Source organism: Lonchura striata, chromosome 4 (genome assembly GCF_050655825.1).
Source record: "Lonchura striata isolate lonStrDom1 chromosome 4, ASM5065582v1, whole genome shotgun sequence".
NCBI lineage: Eukaryota > Metazoa > Chordata > Aves > Passeriformes > Estrildidae > Lonchura > Lonchura striata.
The window spans coordinates 26405089-26422325 of record NC_140706.1 but is presented as its reverse complement, the minus strand read 5'-3'; the positions used below and the strand labels follow the sequence as shown (position 1 = coordinate 26422325).

At 36.4% G+C, this 17237-nt stretch overlaps 1 protein-coding gene across 2 annotated transcripts in view; it reads left to right on the top strand.

The window, feature by feature from the left end:
* The window catches only part of USP46 (ubiquitin specific peptidase 46), a 34469-nt gene extending 25789 nt beyond the window's left edge, over positions 1 to 8680 (top strand). For both annotated transcript variants that reach the window (XM_021528765.4, XM_085578624.1), the window contains 4 exons: positions 20 to 103; positions 396 to 593; positions 1241 to 1319; positions 2260 to 8680. In XM_021528765.4, the coding sequence (XP_021384440.1) occupies positions 20 to 103; positions 396 to 593; positions 1241 to 1319; positions 2260 to 2361 (463 nt within the window). In that variant the 3' untranslated portion in view covers positions 2362 to 8680. The remainder of the gene's footprint in view (positions 1 to 19; positions 104 to 395; positions 594 to 1240; positions 1320 to 2259) is intronic.
* Positions 8681 to 17237: the final 8557 nt, after the last annotated feature.

The window sequence follows — 17237 nt, the reverse complement described above, 5'->3', positions numbered from 1 at the left end:
TGATTGTATTTATTTCCAGAGACTTCAGTAACACAGAGACACTCTGTAGTGAACAGAAATACTACTGTGAAACTTGCTGCAGTAAACAGGAGGCGCAGAAGAGGTAAGCAAATAGGCTGTTTCACCATGCCCTTCCTGGGCTCTGGCAAACTTACTCCTTGATATTTATTTTGTTTAAATACCTAGAAACCTTACACCCCAAATGCATTTTCTGTGTGGATAAGAGAACCTGCAGACAGATTTGAAGGCATGTGTCTTAGTCTAGAAGCTACTCCTAGCTGATTATTGTTACTTACAAAGTGCTTTTGTAATGCAGCCTTTTGCTTATTAAGGGAAGAGGGAATGGTTTTGAACTGGTCAGGTGTTCATCATATGCATTCTTAATGGTTTCACAGGATGAGAGTAAAAAAACTGCCAATGATTCTTGCCTTACACCTCAAGAGATTCAAGTATATGGAGCAGCTGCACAGGTACACAAAGCTGTCCTACCGGGTCGTGTTTCCTCTGGAGTTGCGTCTCTTCAACACCTCTGGCGACGCCGTCAACTTGGATCGGATGTACGACTTGGTGGCGGTTGTTGTTCACTGCGGAAGGTAGTGTGCCTTCGTGTGTATCACAAGCTATTGGCAGGAGTTTGCCAAGGGCAGAGCAATCCCTGGCAAAATGTGGGGGGTATGGACTTAAAGCCTGCTGCTGCATGGACTTGCATGTGTCTTGGGCTGAACCACTTAGTCAGCATCCCTCATAGTAAATCAGTACTTGTTTAAGAAATAATGTCTCAGGTCTCCGAAAGCCACAAGTTTGGATTAAACTGATGAATCTGCCTCCTTCCTCATAAGGCACCTTAAAAAAGTTGGGACCTCTATGAGAGCCAAAGGCTGTCATCATGTAGGTCTCACAACAGATCATTTTGGTCAATTTTCCCCCCTCCAATACTCAGTTCTTACAGTTTTAAAAGTATTTGATGCCTACCATGAGCAACTTGTTAAGTGTTCTGTAGGATAATTTGTTAAATGGTTCTGGCATGGATGAAAATAACACCTTTACCTTTCAGTTGATTGGCTTTGCAACCAGTTAAAATAAAAAGGGAAAGGACTAAATGTCTAGAGTACACCACAGGTGGATTCACTATGTTTTTCATAACATTTAATTATAATTCTGCATTCATAAAGAAACGTGACTTATCAAAATGGACTCAGTAGTACATTCTAATATTTTGGGTTTTTGTTTTGCTTTCTAGTGGACCTAATCGAGGGCATTACATTACTATTGTGAAAAGTCATGGATTTTGGCTCTTGTTTGATGATGACATTGTAGAGGTCAGTATGCTGAAGGTCATGAGCAACTTTTGTATTAATGTTTGCTTCCCTACTTGGGGTAAAAATTCTGATCCAGAACTGGGTAGAGATTACCAGTTTGCAAAGCCACAGTTTGGTTGTAATGTTTATTTCAACTCTTTTAGGAAAAAAGATTATAAACAAAATTATTAATCCTGTAGTTTGTGCTCTGTCACTGTCAGAGGACGTTTTTATTTCATAACATCATCAAATGTTTTTAATACCAGACTTTAAGAGTTTAATTTTGAATGTTTTCTATATCTAACAAAATCAATTGAATTCATTAAAATCTTATCACTTGGTAAAATTGAACTAAGTAAAGCTAGCATTGTTGTAGAATTTTCAGATTTGAATAGGGAAGTTACAAGAAAGTCTGAATTTTGTTGTTGATCTGGGATTGCCTGAATGTAGATTAGAGTAGAATCTGTCCCACAGCAATTGCAGATTCTGTCTGATTACTCTGAAATTCATTCTTATGCAAACCCTTTATGTCATTGTGGCATACTGACAAAACTGAGGTTTCAAGTCTGATTTCCCAAGAGGTAAAGAAAGTAAGTGCTGAGATGCTGGATGGGGCAAGTCTTGAAGATTTCTGAAAATTTGAGAAAGATGGGATCGCATGGTCACATTTATCTGTTTTAACAGTGTTCATTACTGCATTCCAAGGAATATCTCTATTATTGGAAAAATCTTAATTCAGTTAGGTTCAGTGACAGAAACATGCCTATGAATTTCATGAGTGAGATCACCAAGGCTCAGCCCCTAATCTTTACCCCTTCACTGCTTAAATTGCAAAGACAATTTGCTAATTGTTGCCTCTGAACAAATAACTGAATTTGCCTTTTCTGTTCATGCAGTCATTTAATCTGTGTTTGGTATTTGTTTTATCTAACGGCATATTAAAAAATTTTTTTTTTTGCAGAAAATAGATGCTCAAGCTATTGAAGAATTCTATGGTCTGACCTCTGATATATCAAAAAATTCAGAGTCTGGCTATATTTTATTCTATCAGTCAAGAGAGTGACTTGGCAAACTGTGATGATTGTGCACAAGGATGCTGCAGGCAAAGGAAGGTGATGTCTCCCCTGAACTGACTTTTACACAGATCACATCTCGGATGGTTGAACAACGCTCACTGTCTCCTATTCAATGGTTTCTGTGATGTTGACTATAACTGTCCATTCTTGACATTCAGAACTTTGTTATAGATTGGGGGGGAGGGGGGGGCCTGTTTGTAGTTTTTAAGTCTGATTGAAGAGCTAATTGAAACAAGATTTTAGTGGAATTTATATAGACTAACATTTACAGATAAAAAGATTTGGATGTCAACTGTTAAACCCAATCCAGCTAGAGTAGTATTTTATATGAAAGTGTTCATTACATTTAGGGCAAAATTATTTTAAACTTTCTAGATGGTTTTGGAGTGTGTTGATTTACAAAGCATTCCTTTAAATACATCCTGACATATACTTACCCCCTTTAAGTGTAAGAAAAAAAATCAATTTCATGACAATTTGAATTATGGTTGTATAATAGGGGATTTTTTTTATATGTTACTCTGCTGCAGAAAAGATATTCTTCCAAAATCATTTCATTTTGGTTATTAAAAACTTTCAATGTGTAACCACAGACCTAAAATTTGCATAGAGGGATTTAAATTACACTGGAACTAAGTAACCCTGTATGTTCAGTCACTTTGTTATGAGATAGTACAGATGAGGTGAGATTTCAGAACTTACAGAGCACTGGAATAAAGGGAGTAAGATCACACATATGATACAGAGATAAATTGCTTTTATAAAGATTGATCTTACATTTTTGTTAAAATTATATAGATTGTTTACTTGGATTGTGTTTGCAAAGATTGCAACACTGCTCACATGTAACATATCCATCAGGACTGAAATTATCCAGTCCTTTTAAATAAGCATTGTTTGTACATAAGGCATAACTCCTAAAATTTTCTAAATATCTGTAGGTCCCATTTTCATTTCTCAAGACAGAGTCCATTTCTTAGAAACGTGATACATAGCAACCACTAATGTACATGTTATCATGTATATATCATTCTTAACATTTTGGTTATATTTGACAGAGTTTTGTCATCACAGAAACAGATAGGGATCTAGAGTGCTTGATTTCAAAATTAGTGCAAAATAATTAGTTTGTGATTCTCCTGGATTAATTTGGCTGGCACTTGTTGTGCAATGGCTTATAAAATTTCTGAATTCACCTGAATACCTGAATTTGGCAAAGAATAAAAGTAGAAGAAACTATCAATAGGGTTTGAGAAAGAATTGATAGTGGCTTTAGTCAGTGGTCATGCTAGGTAACTACCATCTTCTGTTTGACACTTTCACCCCATTATATAATTCTTGAACTTCAGCAGCCAAAGTCCTATTCCAATGACATCAAACAGCAAAAGCACTCTTCTTGTCTTCATGGGGACTGATAGTTGGATCTAGTATTTATGAGGAATTATTCTCATCTCACAAAATTTACTTCTACCTGTTACATTTTATTTGCTCATTATCTATTTATCAGACTATATTGATTTTTGTCCTTTTTTTCTAAGAAGCCTGCCTGACACTTTATGGCCAACACTCCCTTTCAAGAAGTGGCTTTTGAAGCACAGCTACGTCTCATTTTAGTCTTCTGTAGAAAAGATAGTAATGTTTTTCATTGTACTCTACTGTGAATGTGAAATGCCTTTTGTGAAATATTGGTGAAAATTAAGTAGCTTCTACTGTAATATCATCTGAAGTTCAGTTGGATTTATCAATGGCCATTTTGTAAACTAAGGCAATGTAGCACTTTACACTGAATGAGAAACAGAAGTTGACTTTTCAGCTAAGATTATTTGTGATTTATCATGTAATTTTACTGATGCAAGAAAACAGATGTAGAATGTAACCTTAGAGGACTTAATTGAATGAGAGTAGTGGTCTACAGAGATCACTCACATGAATGAAGGCTGGTATGCAGGCTCAAGACAAGCATAATTAGGATGAAGCTCTTATTCTTTTATTGGTGTTAGAATGAAATGTTCTGTCTCTAATACAGAAGATAGACATCTTACAGCAGGCTTCAACTCCCACTGAGACCTGGGAGATTTTCCACTGAAAAGTTAAACTTGCAAACCCCTCTTCAATTGATTTATTTATAAACATTGAGAATTTCTGTATAAAAATATAAAAATTACTGGTCTTTTAAAATGGGTAAGGTTTCCTCACTGTGAATAAAATCACTTTCTAGATCAGCATTAATCACTGCTGGTCCAAAGGTCTGTATTTAGCAGTTTACTACTGAACATTCAAAGACATTAAAAGATTCATAAAAAACATATATTCTTAAGGTATCATTTTAATCTTCAGGGCTCATGTTTATATGAAAAGTAATTTTTCATAAAAATAATTTTTAAATCAGTTCAATTTTAGGAAACATTTTCCTTATTTCAATAGATCTCTATGAAAATTGGTTTTTAAAATGTTAATAGTTTGAATTAATATTTAAATGCTAAACTACAGGATAATAATCTCTGTTTTTCTCCACTGCAAGACAGCTTTAGATTGTAAAATATGCAGATCATTGCAGTAAGTTATTGAGAGGAAAATTACTAGAATAAGCTGTTTCATAAAGTATGAAAAAGCATTTTTCATGCCAACCCATGGACAGATCACAGCACTAGTATCACACCAGTCCAGCATCAGTAGTCTGACATCAGCTCTGAAGCACTGTGGAATACACACTTCATATTAACACTGGCTAAACTAGGGAGCATTTTCTTTTGATTAACAAAGTTGTGGTGACAATTCTATAAATTGGATCCAGCCTCCAGTGGGCTGGATGCCTTGGCTTCAGTCCAGAAGCTGTCACAGCTGTATGAATAGTACCAGTCTAGGCAGAGGAACTGTTCTTCATCAAATTAAGCACATTCACTCAAGTTTTGCAAGACTGGGATCCCCACAGGAACAATCATATGGTGTAAAGTATTTCAGTTGGTTAAATAAAGCATAATTCCTTTTCTCTTATGCTTAAGCATAGATTTCTAGTCCCTTATGAAAGAATGGAAAAATATCTAAGAAATAAAAGCTTTTTAGCTAGCAGCTAGAAAACAAAATGGTAGCGCAAACCTCTAATACTATTCTGTGCTTCCCTAAAATGACTATATTTTATGATGTCAGGTTCCAGGTATATTAGGTCGAACAATTGGAGTTTTCCAGTTGTTTCCTATGCTGTTCCTGTGATGCCCTGTCCATTTATAAATACTATGTTCTCTACTTAGAAAAAGAAACCATTTTTTGTCTTGTGCTGTTTCCACAGCACTGCAGTGCTGATGAATGAGTTACCTTAGAGGATGAGCTCAGAACTCAGCTTTTATATTCCCAAGAACAGGCTGTTGGGATTTCATAGAATTTTCAATGTGGGGACATAGCAGAGGAAGCTAGAAGAGTGGAGTGATGGAAAAACCATACCAATGAAACAGAACTCCTTTTTGAAATTCAGTCACAAAATTACTCCTGTCAATAATATTTAACAATTTCATTACCTCAGAGTGCTAGATTATGTATGAAAAGTCTTGTTACTTTAGCAGTTGGAGTAAAGAAAACAAAGAGGCAGGAGTTTTCTTGTCAGGTTTAGTATAAACATTAAGACCTAGCAAAATTCTACTGAAATTCACCTTACATGATTGGTCCTAAAGTGCTACCACAACCTTTTATCTTCAGACATTACATTTCAATCACTCTTCTGTTCCAACATCATGTAGTTGGCACCTAAGCTGACAACTTGCAGCTGCCAGTGATTTGATGCCTCTCAACAGCAGACCCTTCTTGTTTTATCTCTTTTTTGCTCCATGTGGCTGATAGTTGTCAGCAGTGTCTTGCAGCTGAATGAATACTAGAAATTTCAGCAAGTTTGGGCTATGTACCTGTTCTTTGCTAGTATTGTTTAGAAGGGTTTGTTTTAATTTATTTTTCTTTTGTTGGTCTGTTACTGTATTTGTATAATAACTTATGTGGTTAATACTATTTGTTTTGCTTTAATTTTTATGTAGTTTTTTAAAAATGTAATCAACCCAAGCACTTTAAGCAACAATGTCAATCTTGTGAAATTCCAATCAGCTTAATATTTTGCCTTTGTCTTACTGCTTTTGCTGCTGTTTGCTTGTGATCCAATATCTCTAGTTACAACGCATTTTCCATTTTCAGGCTTGTAGTCCTGGCTGAGTTGTAAAATTGGAAAGCTCAAATATTTTCATATATATTTGTTCATGTATAAAAAGGGCAGAGCATTTACTATGTGTCTGCTACACACATCAGTGTGTACTTGACAAGATGCACTCTGCACATTTCACAGCCTCTTGTGCTCTCTGCTTGCTAACCCATCTGAGGATGACTGCAATACTTCAACCTGTGACATGGTTATCAATTACTAGAATTTAGAAAAGTTCCAGTTTTTACAGGAGAATTCTCTTTTACCAGACGCAGAGTCAGCTGTTAGTCAGCTGGTAATACAGGTATTGTTCTCTTTGCCATTTTATCAGCGCTCTGTTTGGTCTCAACTGTGAATAATCTAAGGAGCCACAATTATTCTTGGCTACTGTGTGTGTGCTGGCTAGCAGAACAAATTTTTTCATCTTTCTTCTCTTCACTTGGGCCAATAAAAAGCAAAGAGATAATGAAGTGAGATAAGTGCTTGTGTAAAATGATGGTTTTTAGAGGACAGCATCTGTGGTGTCCGTATCAGAAAGCCAGTGACTTTCTGTGTTGTTAATGCAGGGTTATTCCTAGTGCTTTAGATATTGTATTTTCTTTGATCAATGAAAAGACCAGAACTTTTTCCTTTTCTATCTGTTCTGATACTGAGGTATTCTCAATTTAACATGGCCCTTACTATGTAAATAGCCCTTGGCCAGGCTTGATAGACAACCATTTAATTTATTTTCTGTTATATGCATTACTTCAAAGAGATTGCTAGAACCTGTCTACAAGATTTATTCAGATAACACAGTTCTTTTGCATGCAGGGTCAAATAACACCTATCAGGAGGTATGTGCCCACCTGATGGGACCATCTGGATAAACCCACACCGTTTTACATACTAATGATTCTTAACCCTCTAGGAGGTTTGGTTGCTGGCTTTGCCTGACTGATTTAATATGAAACTGCAATTAACTCCCTTTATTCATGATCTCTTGCTATAATTCTTTAATGAATTCTGTTTCATTTGGTTATTGAGACTGGGACTATTGTACTATGTAAAATAAATTAACTTGTATGTGCTATTCACTGCAGTCAATTTAACAGCCTAATGCTTCTGATGAAGGCTGTTGCAGGTGGCAACTTCACTGTATGTAAGAATATGAAACAGTAAGCCAGTTGTCTGTGGTAGCACAGTAGGTCTATAGGAGAAGCAGGACTAACATGCAGCTTCGTAACCTCCTTCCTCTAGATAATCCTGACCCTTCTCATGGTGTTCCAAAGTGGCAGGACTGAGGCCTTCATGAAGACATCTTGCAGTTCACCAAGGCATGTTGCTTGCTGCAGTAGATAAGTAATGAGTATTTGCAACCCCTCTGTCCCCACTCCCCAAAATCTCATTCATAGATATACATTCCTTGGAGAGGCTGAGTTTTTACCTCGGCTTTGTATTTGCAATGGTGTTCATGTTTGAAATACCCCACACCAGACTCTGGCCACATACTAAATTGTTTCCTCGTCCTCTCTCAACTCTCATTCTAACAGCAAGAGCAACATTAGGGCAGCCATGTTACAGGTGCCAATGGTTTTCCTGGAGACAATTTTCTAGTCTCAGTGGCTTTCATTAAAAAAGACCTGACACAAGCTCCATAATTTATCATGATGCTTTAGGAGTAAAGATACCACATCCTGTATAAATATGAATGTAGGGTAGCAGGAAGAAGAAAGAGAAGAGGATGAAATATGGAAAGGGTCAGTTGTTTTCAGAGGGTTTGAATGTGTGTATCTGTCTGTAAATATATAGTCCCTCTCTAGCTTGTCATAATGATGTAATCATAATAAAACTACTTAAATTTTGTGCTAGTTTTTTAAATGGAATAAGAGGTACCAGAATTATGAGGCACACAACTGGGGACTCATACAAATACTGGATTTCTAGTACAGCGTACAATACTCAGTGTATGTGTACAGATGCATATCTGCTCTTTTTAATTATCATGTACATGTAATTGAAACCTGCACACCTGCAGAACTGTAAGATAAAAATCATGTTGGTTATTAAGGTTGTAACATAAGAAAACAGTATTTTCTCCTGTTAACATGTTTATATTTTACATAAAATAAACTCCCTAGCTGATCTCACTTCCATTCAATTTGCTTTGACTTCAGCTGGAGCCATATTGAGTATTGATGTTGCTTGTTACACAACATGCTTCTGAACATCAGATGCCTGTGTTCTTACAGATGACAAGACAACTGATGCTTGCATTTTATTTCACTTAATGTGATCAACACATTTTAAGTTACTTCAGAGAATATTTCACCACATGGGCTGATTGCATCTTAAAAGAACAAGTTTTGCAAGCAGTTTCGGAGTTGTTTTGCTAGAATATACATACAATTGCATGTCTGAGCTGTACCCAGTAAAGCACACTACTGACCTTGTCAATGTTTCTGAGCTTCAGTGTTTCAGCTAAAACTGAAGTGAATAAAAATCAGCCAGAACTGAGCTACCTTTTATATCAGGGAACAATGAGCCCTTTTAGCCTGGGATTTTACCTGTGACTAATGGAGTGGAAAAGGATTTTGCTAATGAGGTCTAAGATTTTGTCAAAGAGTTGAAAGATTTCTGTTGTCTGCTGATTTTCCTTTAGTTGTTCATTAACAAACACAATTTACATGCTCAAAAGTGAGGTAAATAAAAGGCTGGAGTTTCTTGCTCCTGTCTAAATGCATTCTCTTTATTCCTTCATAATCATTTAGGGAACTGAAATCAAACATAGCTGTCAAACTGCATGTTGTATTTATAGCTAACACACTAAGATTTATGTAAGAGTTATGGGACAACAGACTATCAAAGACTGGGCTGGAAAACACCTCATATCTTACAGTACATGTTTCCTTTCAAATTAAATATATTTGAAGTACTTTTAAATTTATTTCTGGGTTATTGGGATATAAGCATTTGACTGCAGGATGGAGACAGAAATTTAAAACACAGGAGATGACTGAAATAAATTTCACAGAACCATTCTTTTAAAACATTTTGATGAAATAGAATTTATGGTGCACAATAAAGAAACTAAGAAAAAGTTTCCAATGGCAGGATTCATAATCACTGTACATGGACTCCACTAGAATTTCTCTCACTTCAGAAATGCACCTTCCTAGAAGCTGCATGATGTTTACCTGTATCTCTATTCCTTACTCTTTTGTATTAATTAGATTAATCCTTTTATATTAGACTGGGTTATGTTCTGTACACTAGATAACCGGAGAAATACTAAAAATATAATTTAATCTGAATTGAAAAGTCAGATATGGTAGGAGAAAATTGTAAGGTTACTCATTTAGATGTAGTCATTAAGGTTAGTCATTTAGATGTAGATTTCAAAAGATATTTATTAGATATGACTAAATACATGACATGGAAAACTAGGTTCCACATTTCTAAAGATATCAATTGCCTTGAATGCTTGTGTGCAACTTAAAATTCTAGTACCAATCCTTAAAGAAGAAAAATAGGACAGTAATTTTCAATACATAGATACACACACATATATGGTAACAGGACATTTTAATTAGCTGTTCTGAAAAAAACTTCTTATTAATTTTTTCACAAAGACTTTGAGATCACTCCATTGCCTTGTTAAATTTCATTCACCCTCATTGCACAGTGCAGAGTTTAACCAGTCACAAACACTTAACCTACTGCTAGTAGTGCATTTCATCTCACCATGAACACAGAAACAGCAAAGGAGTCAACACCCTGGAGTTTGCAGGTTGTCCCAGGATGCCTGGAGAGACCTACCAAGATGAAGTAAAAGTCAAGAGGTGGAGGCTGATAAAGACTTTTTTCCAAATCTGCAAGAGTAAAATAAAGAGGTCAATGCTAAATGAAATTTGGAATAAGACAGAGTGAAACACCTTTTGGATTTCATTTGACACAAATATGAGAAAAAATATTCATGTGATGTACAGAGCAGAACCAAAGATGTCAAAACAGAAGATACAGATGTCACCCAATATTGCAAATCAGACATCACAAATGCTTAGAGAGCAAATTTTAATAGCAATCACTTTACTATAGCTGTATAGAAGATCCAGGTAGGTTTGCATCTTATGAGTGGGATTAGTAATAACAGAATCTGGAATAAGTGTCTTATAGCATCCTCCTAAAATTCTGGTGTGCAGAGCTGTTTTCTGTGGAGCTGTAAGACGTAGTAATGTGTGGAACACTGTAAACACTGGAGAACTACTACTGCTATTACTGAATGTGTGATTATCTCTGCTCTTTGAAAACAAGTTTCAGGAGCACAAATAAAACCATAAATTTTATTTATTCACAAATCATGTAATTCTCGCTGTCATTTATGAAGCATTTTTCATCCTCAAAGTAGTTCACCTGATAGTCAAGTAAATTGTTAATTTGGTGAAAATTGTAGAAATTGTGTAATGTGTACCAAAATTCGTATATATTTTAGATAACTTCAACCGTGGCTGAATCTGGCCACCACTCAGCTAGAATAGTTGAACTGTAGGAATATTTTCACCAGCTCCTCAGTAGCTACCTTGATTACCTCTTCATTTCTGGTGATGCCCAGAGAGGCTACCTAGAAGAGGCTAGACAGAGTTAAAGGATAAAGGTAGGCATTTATTGAAAGGCCTTCACGAGGTACACCTTGGGCAGTGCAGGAGTCTGGCAGAGACTGCACCCAAGATGGACAACAATCACGAGTTTTTCAGACAGAAGTTTGGTCTATTTGCATATCAGAGGTTAATTGTCCAATTACAGCTTTAGGTAATGTAATCACATTCCCCTAGTTTGCTACCCCCAATTCACTTTTTGTTTGTTTTTCACAGCCTGAGACAGTAAGGTGTACTTGAGTTTCAGACCTATAGAGAAATTGTTTTGTCCAAATAAAATGGGAGAACAGCTGCTGACTGGCTATGGAGTTTTAGAGATACACACTAAAGCAGTACTGATCTACAGAACATAAAAGCTAAAACTTAAGGCATCACTGGATGCAGTTCAAAGATCAGACCTTGTAGCACATTGTTCCAGTAAAACCTGATGCCTTGCTGTCTCTGATGCAGCTCATCTTGACTGGCATGCACTGGGGCAGCCGAGGTTACTCAGGAAGTTTGTCATTACAGCATTTCACTTTCCAAGGAATGAGTTGGTTTTCTTTTGTCCCTTAGTATTCGCTTATTATCACACACTAGCAGAAAATATTAGGTAAAGCAAGGATTATGTCACTTATTTATGGTTTATTTCTCCCTCTTAATTCTGGATATACATTTTCAGATGAACAAAAGTATTCTGAGTTGGGGTCACAGACTGTTTTAATTCTGCAAGATGAGTAGCTCAGGCAGAGACCAGTGTTGATTAAGGCAGCAGCATGACACTCAGAATAAGCCTTGAGGACAGCACAAAGCCCAAAAGAATTCTTCCCCCTAACCTTTACAACTGTGATATTTTTAAATACTCAAGCACAGGTTGCTAACTCTACTATTGACATTTATGGGATATTTCTGCATCACTATCCTGTCATGTTGTTTCAACCAGCATTGAATCAACCAAACTTTTATTATTAGCATGCTCTAAGGTAGTATTCAATATTTATATTAAAATGTATTTTTACTTTGACTTAGCAAACATGGTTCATAATAATTAAAAGCTTGGTTTTATGGCAATGTTTCACATCCATACTTATTTATTGTTCCCAAATGCAGTTCCCAAGGATGAGGAAAGACAATCAGTTTAACCTAAAATAAGTGGTACTGCATAGAACAAACTGTGCCTAGCCAGTGATTGGTGTGGTAATGGCTGTGATTAAAGACTCACTGTTTAGTGTCTCTGTTTAGTTGTCATGACACTTGTAAAAGATATGTACCTGGAAAATGTATTTCCTTAATATAGTGAATCTCTCACTCTTGTGCAGCCAATCCCCACCTCCAGATACTGAGCTGAAAACAAACTACTTCATTATGCTCTAAATACAGCTGAACTTTATTTATCCAAAGGTATTTTACTCAAAATCCCTGTAATATGATAATGAGCCATATCTCCCAGATGATTTTTTTTCATGAAACTGTGTTAAATTTTAATTCATTATACCATTACTTAATGAAAAAAAACCCAAGGTCCTCCTCCAGTGGCAGTCCTCTAGTGACATTTTGTACCCTTCACATTGGGGTGTTGGGTTTTAATTTCCTATTAGCAATTATATATGAGCTACATTATTTTTCCTATTACTCTGGTGATTTTGGACAGTATAATCTACTATTCCAACTCTCCTTAAATGGAAGAGTACTCATCTGCTCTTTCTCCAAGGGATTGCAATATCAGTCCACCAACTTCAGTGAATTTTGCAACCATTATTAGCCTGTACTATTGAGTGCATTCATAGGACTCAGCCTTTGGGAGAGTATGACCAGGAAAGCAGCAAGGGCTGTAGACTGGATAGGCAAGTCTGAGCTTTCCATTTTTATCCCTGTCAAGAAGTCATGAGACAAAGTACCTCTCTCTTCCTCTATTTCTCAACTAGAAAATGAGTAAGCCAATATTTACATATATCAGAGAACTATGGGGTTTAAATCAGAGAAGTAGAAGTTGCCCCCAGAATTACTCTAACATGCACAATAATTAGGTTATCACATTTTTTTTTTCCTCCTTTTTCAGGCATCATCACTTAATAATTGCAGCACTCCTTTTAAGGAGAAAGATTGGTAGATATTGAGTAGTTAACTGCTATTGGACAGAAGATCTTTACAAAGACAACAAATAAATGTGCAGAGGTGGCAGGAATTAATTCAGTGATAAAAATATTCTCCAAATTTGTCTTAAAAGGTCAGTACTATTGGATTTTATATCCCCTTATTCCCTCATAAACACACCAAAAGTCAGTGTAAAAATCAGGTCTAGCACACTGTCTCTCACCATGACTATATCTAGTGATTTCAAAGGAAGGGGAGAAAATTCTATTGCAGACAGTTTATGAAATAAATGACCCATTAAAGATCACTTCCTTAGAAAGTAATGAAAGTTTACAGGGGAAAGAAACTTTCTCTCCAAGCTTACTCAGTTTATGGTTCCTTTTTTTACAGATAGGAATTAAGCTAATGGGTTATGCACTGTGTATTGCCTCATTCTTCATGTATTTGCTTAGCTAATTCCCCTCTGAAGTATTTTGCTATGCATAATAATTTGCCATGTATGCTTTAGTAAGATGCTATCATGTTATTTACAGCATTACTTATTATTACTTATATTGGGCCCTTGGAATGATTACATGGATAAATGAGTATCAACAAAACTGACCTAACAAGCATAAGATAATACCAAAAAAGCCAACCAATCAACCAAAGAATGCCAACAAACAAAAACAAACAAACAAACAAAAGAAGCAGCCCTTTAGTGGCTTTATAAAGTTAAATAGCGAAAAAGCAAGGATTTTTATGGAAATATTTTTTCCTAGAACTTTTTCCTTGAATGATTTTACTCTTGGGTTTTATACTTTCATTTTAATCTTATTTTTCATATCTGCAAAGGAGAGGAGTCAGCTAAGTCATGGCAGTGTTCTGGGAAGGAAGTGGTTAATGTCCATGAAGAGGAGTAAGAGATGCTGTGCTCCCTTTATAAAGGGCAATTCCTCACCCACATGGGCATTTAGAGCTCGTAGGGATCAGGTTTCCAAATAGCCCACATTTTGAGTCTGGAACAAACTATATGCGACAAGCAGAAGTGAGCCATCCTCAGCTGTCACTGTGATGGGCTGGTGGTTTAAAAACCTGCTGCTCATTTCCACTGTCCTTTTCTATCAGACCCTTTTAACTGGTCACCAAACAAAGAAAAGGCAAAAGCATGTAAGACCTTTTCTAGGGGAAAATCTTCATTTAGCTGAATGTTAATTTTATAATGGTGTCCAGCTACGGCAGAATAATTTGCTTTTGCATCCTCCACACACTCAGCACACACACAGCCAGGAAGGGACTCTACAAAACCTTCTCAGCTTCTTTGAACAAGTAAGCAAAGCCATTTCACTGGGTAGCTTTTCTGCTTAATTAAGAGGCACTTCACACTACAAATAAGTGAAGTCAAGGACTTTACATCACGAGGTCACTGTCCCTTGGTTTCAGCCATATCAGCTACATGAAACAAAAATGTTTTGTTCTACTTAGTCCTTTCTTTTGGGGACATTTACCAAGTGTTGCCTTTACTCTTCAGTTTCTACTTAACCTTCTACTAATCACCTCAGCATTCCTAAATTTTGGAAAATCCATAGATCTGTCAAATCCAGACCTGAAACAAGTTCCAAGTTTTATTAATTTGATGTGAAAACATAAGTAATACTTTTTTTTTAGAAGCAGCACACCCAAATAACCTCACTGCTGTTCTGAGTTTTACAAGCTATGCGGTTCAAATCCATTTACTGGGTAGCTTGTGCCCACCTTCCTTCTGGGTGATACAGCAGATTAGGTAACTAACATAAGTGTGCAACACAGGAACTTCTAAATAGCAAGGATTTTTTTCTAAACAGTTAAAACATCGCCCCCTTTTACTTTGCTTCTCTGTCAATAGACAAATTTCACACACAAAGAACATCATGCATTCAGGTTGGAAATCTGTTTGAGAGAGATGGATGACTGCCTCAGGCATGAGCTTCAGGGCATGGGCATCCTTATGCTCAGTGCTGTCCTGCAATGCTAATGAGAACCCAAATATCATCCCACTGTTACTTTGTAAAAAATATTCTTCACACCATGTGTTCACACCCAATTGTTTTGCAACAGAAACTTCTCTTCCCATTGCTGTTTCCTCTGGACTGTAGCACAGATATCAATTCAAATAAAGGAGGTGCAGTAGGAGAAATTTATGATTTTATTTTTCAAATAAATAAAATTTATTTCCTTAGCAGCAGATGAATTCTGACACTGGAATCATTCACAATGGAACTGTATTTTCCTCCTGTGAAAAAGCACTGCTTTTTTTTCTTCCAAATCCTACCTGCCATCCTTCCAAAACTGGAATTTAATAAAAAGCCCAACAAAGCAAACCCTCTGTATCTCAAGAAAAACACCAACTGCCAGTGGACAAAGTGGACCCAGGCACTGATGAATGCGGTCTGAGGAAAGATGAACTCAAAACAAAGCACTTTATTTAAATATCTCCCAACTGGCCTAAATTATCATCATTACATCCATGCAATATTTGATACATATGAACAGATGGGGGAAAAAAAATCTTGCCTTTTGCATGCTACAACTCAGTGTGCTTTGGGGCATTCACTAAAGTCAGCTGGAGCAGTTTTTATTATGCTGTGTTGGAAAACTGTCTAGGACAGCCAGCAACCAGGTTAATTGAAAATGCATAATAATGCTCTCAACTAAGTGCACGTTACTGTGCTTGCAAATACAGTGTGGGGATCTTGGCCCTTGGTAGCTCATGATGAATTTCCTGCTGTTATAAGCTCTCCGACAGTTTTGCCTGTGCTTTCTAGAACAATTTCAAAAAAAAACTGAGTCAGAAAAAACCAAAAAAGAGCCAGATTTCTGGAGAAGATATCAGCTCCAGGAGAGTGGTCATCATGGAACAGCATGGTTTGGAGGTCAGTATTTTTTTCTACTCCCTTTTAGTCCCTGGCTGTCAACTGAGCTTGAATAAAAACACCCTCTAGGCTGTTTGGTCAGGAGACTGTTTGACAGAGGTCTCTCTCTGGTGTTGGGAGCAAAGAATTCAAAAAAGGCATGTGTTAAAGCTTTAAAAAATTCTCTGAAATATTCTCATGCTACATTTCTTTTGATTCCTTGCTGCCTGAGACACTGATCAATATTTATTTTGTCTCTGTGGAAGAAAATTTCCAGTCTCTGATATCAGAGAAAACAGAAGTTAAATTGAAACCTACATCTACTCTTTAATTATTTTATGATTCATTTCACATACATCACTTGCATTTAAGGTGCTTAAAATCTCTCCCAAAGATCTTTTTTTTATTATTTGCTATAGCAACACATCAAGAAGGAAAATTTTTAGTTTACTGTGCACCTAAGTTATAAACCTACATTTTACAGATTCTGACATAATGTGTAGTCATTATTTCCTTTATTAACTCTATTTTTTTCCCCTTCAAAAAGGCTTCTATGCCTTTTGGAACTGGAAAGGGAGCAAGTCTATAAAGCCCTTTACATGTGTTCATCCAGGTAAAGTCCTTGACTGGAGTAGCACAACATGCCAGTGACATGTGGGCAATAAAACCTAGATCTCCTTATTCCTACATTTTCTTAGGCTCCACATCCCAGACAGTTTTTCCTTTTTCCCATTCCCACTGGCTTGTAGGAACCTGAGATATTTACTCAGGTTGATTGTTTCACCAGTAAACTACTGGTGAACCTGCTCTTGTTCCAGTAAAGAGTCACCTGGTTCTGAGAAGGGCTGCAGTTCCACTAATTAATACCACTAACAATACCAAAGTGACCTGGGAAGCACAGCAGTGGGAAGACAATTATTATGGTAATAAGTATAAATGCTTTTACAAGCAAAGATGAGAATATCCTTTATATAATTCTTTCAACTTTCAGCTATTTTTATATTAACTTAGAACAATGTAGCATACTTCAACAATTTTGTGGGTAGTCAAAATATTCTGTTCCAATTTTTGGCTAGAAAATAGGCAAAGAGTATATAATAGCCACTTAT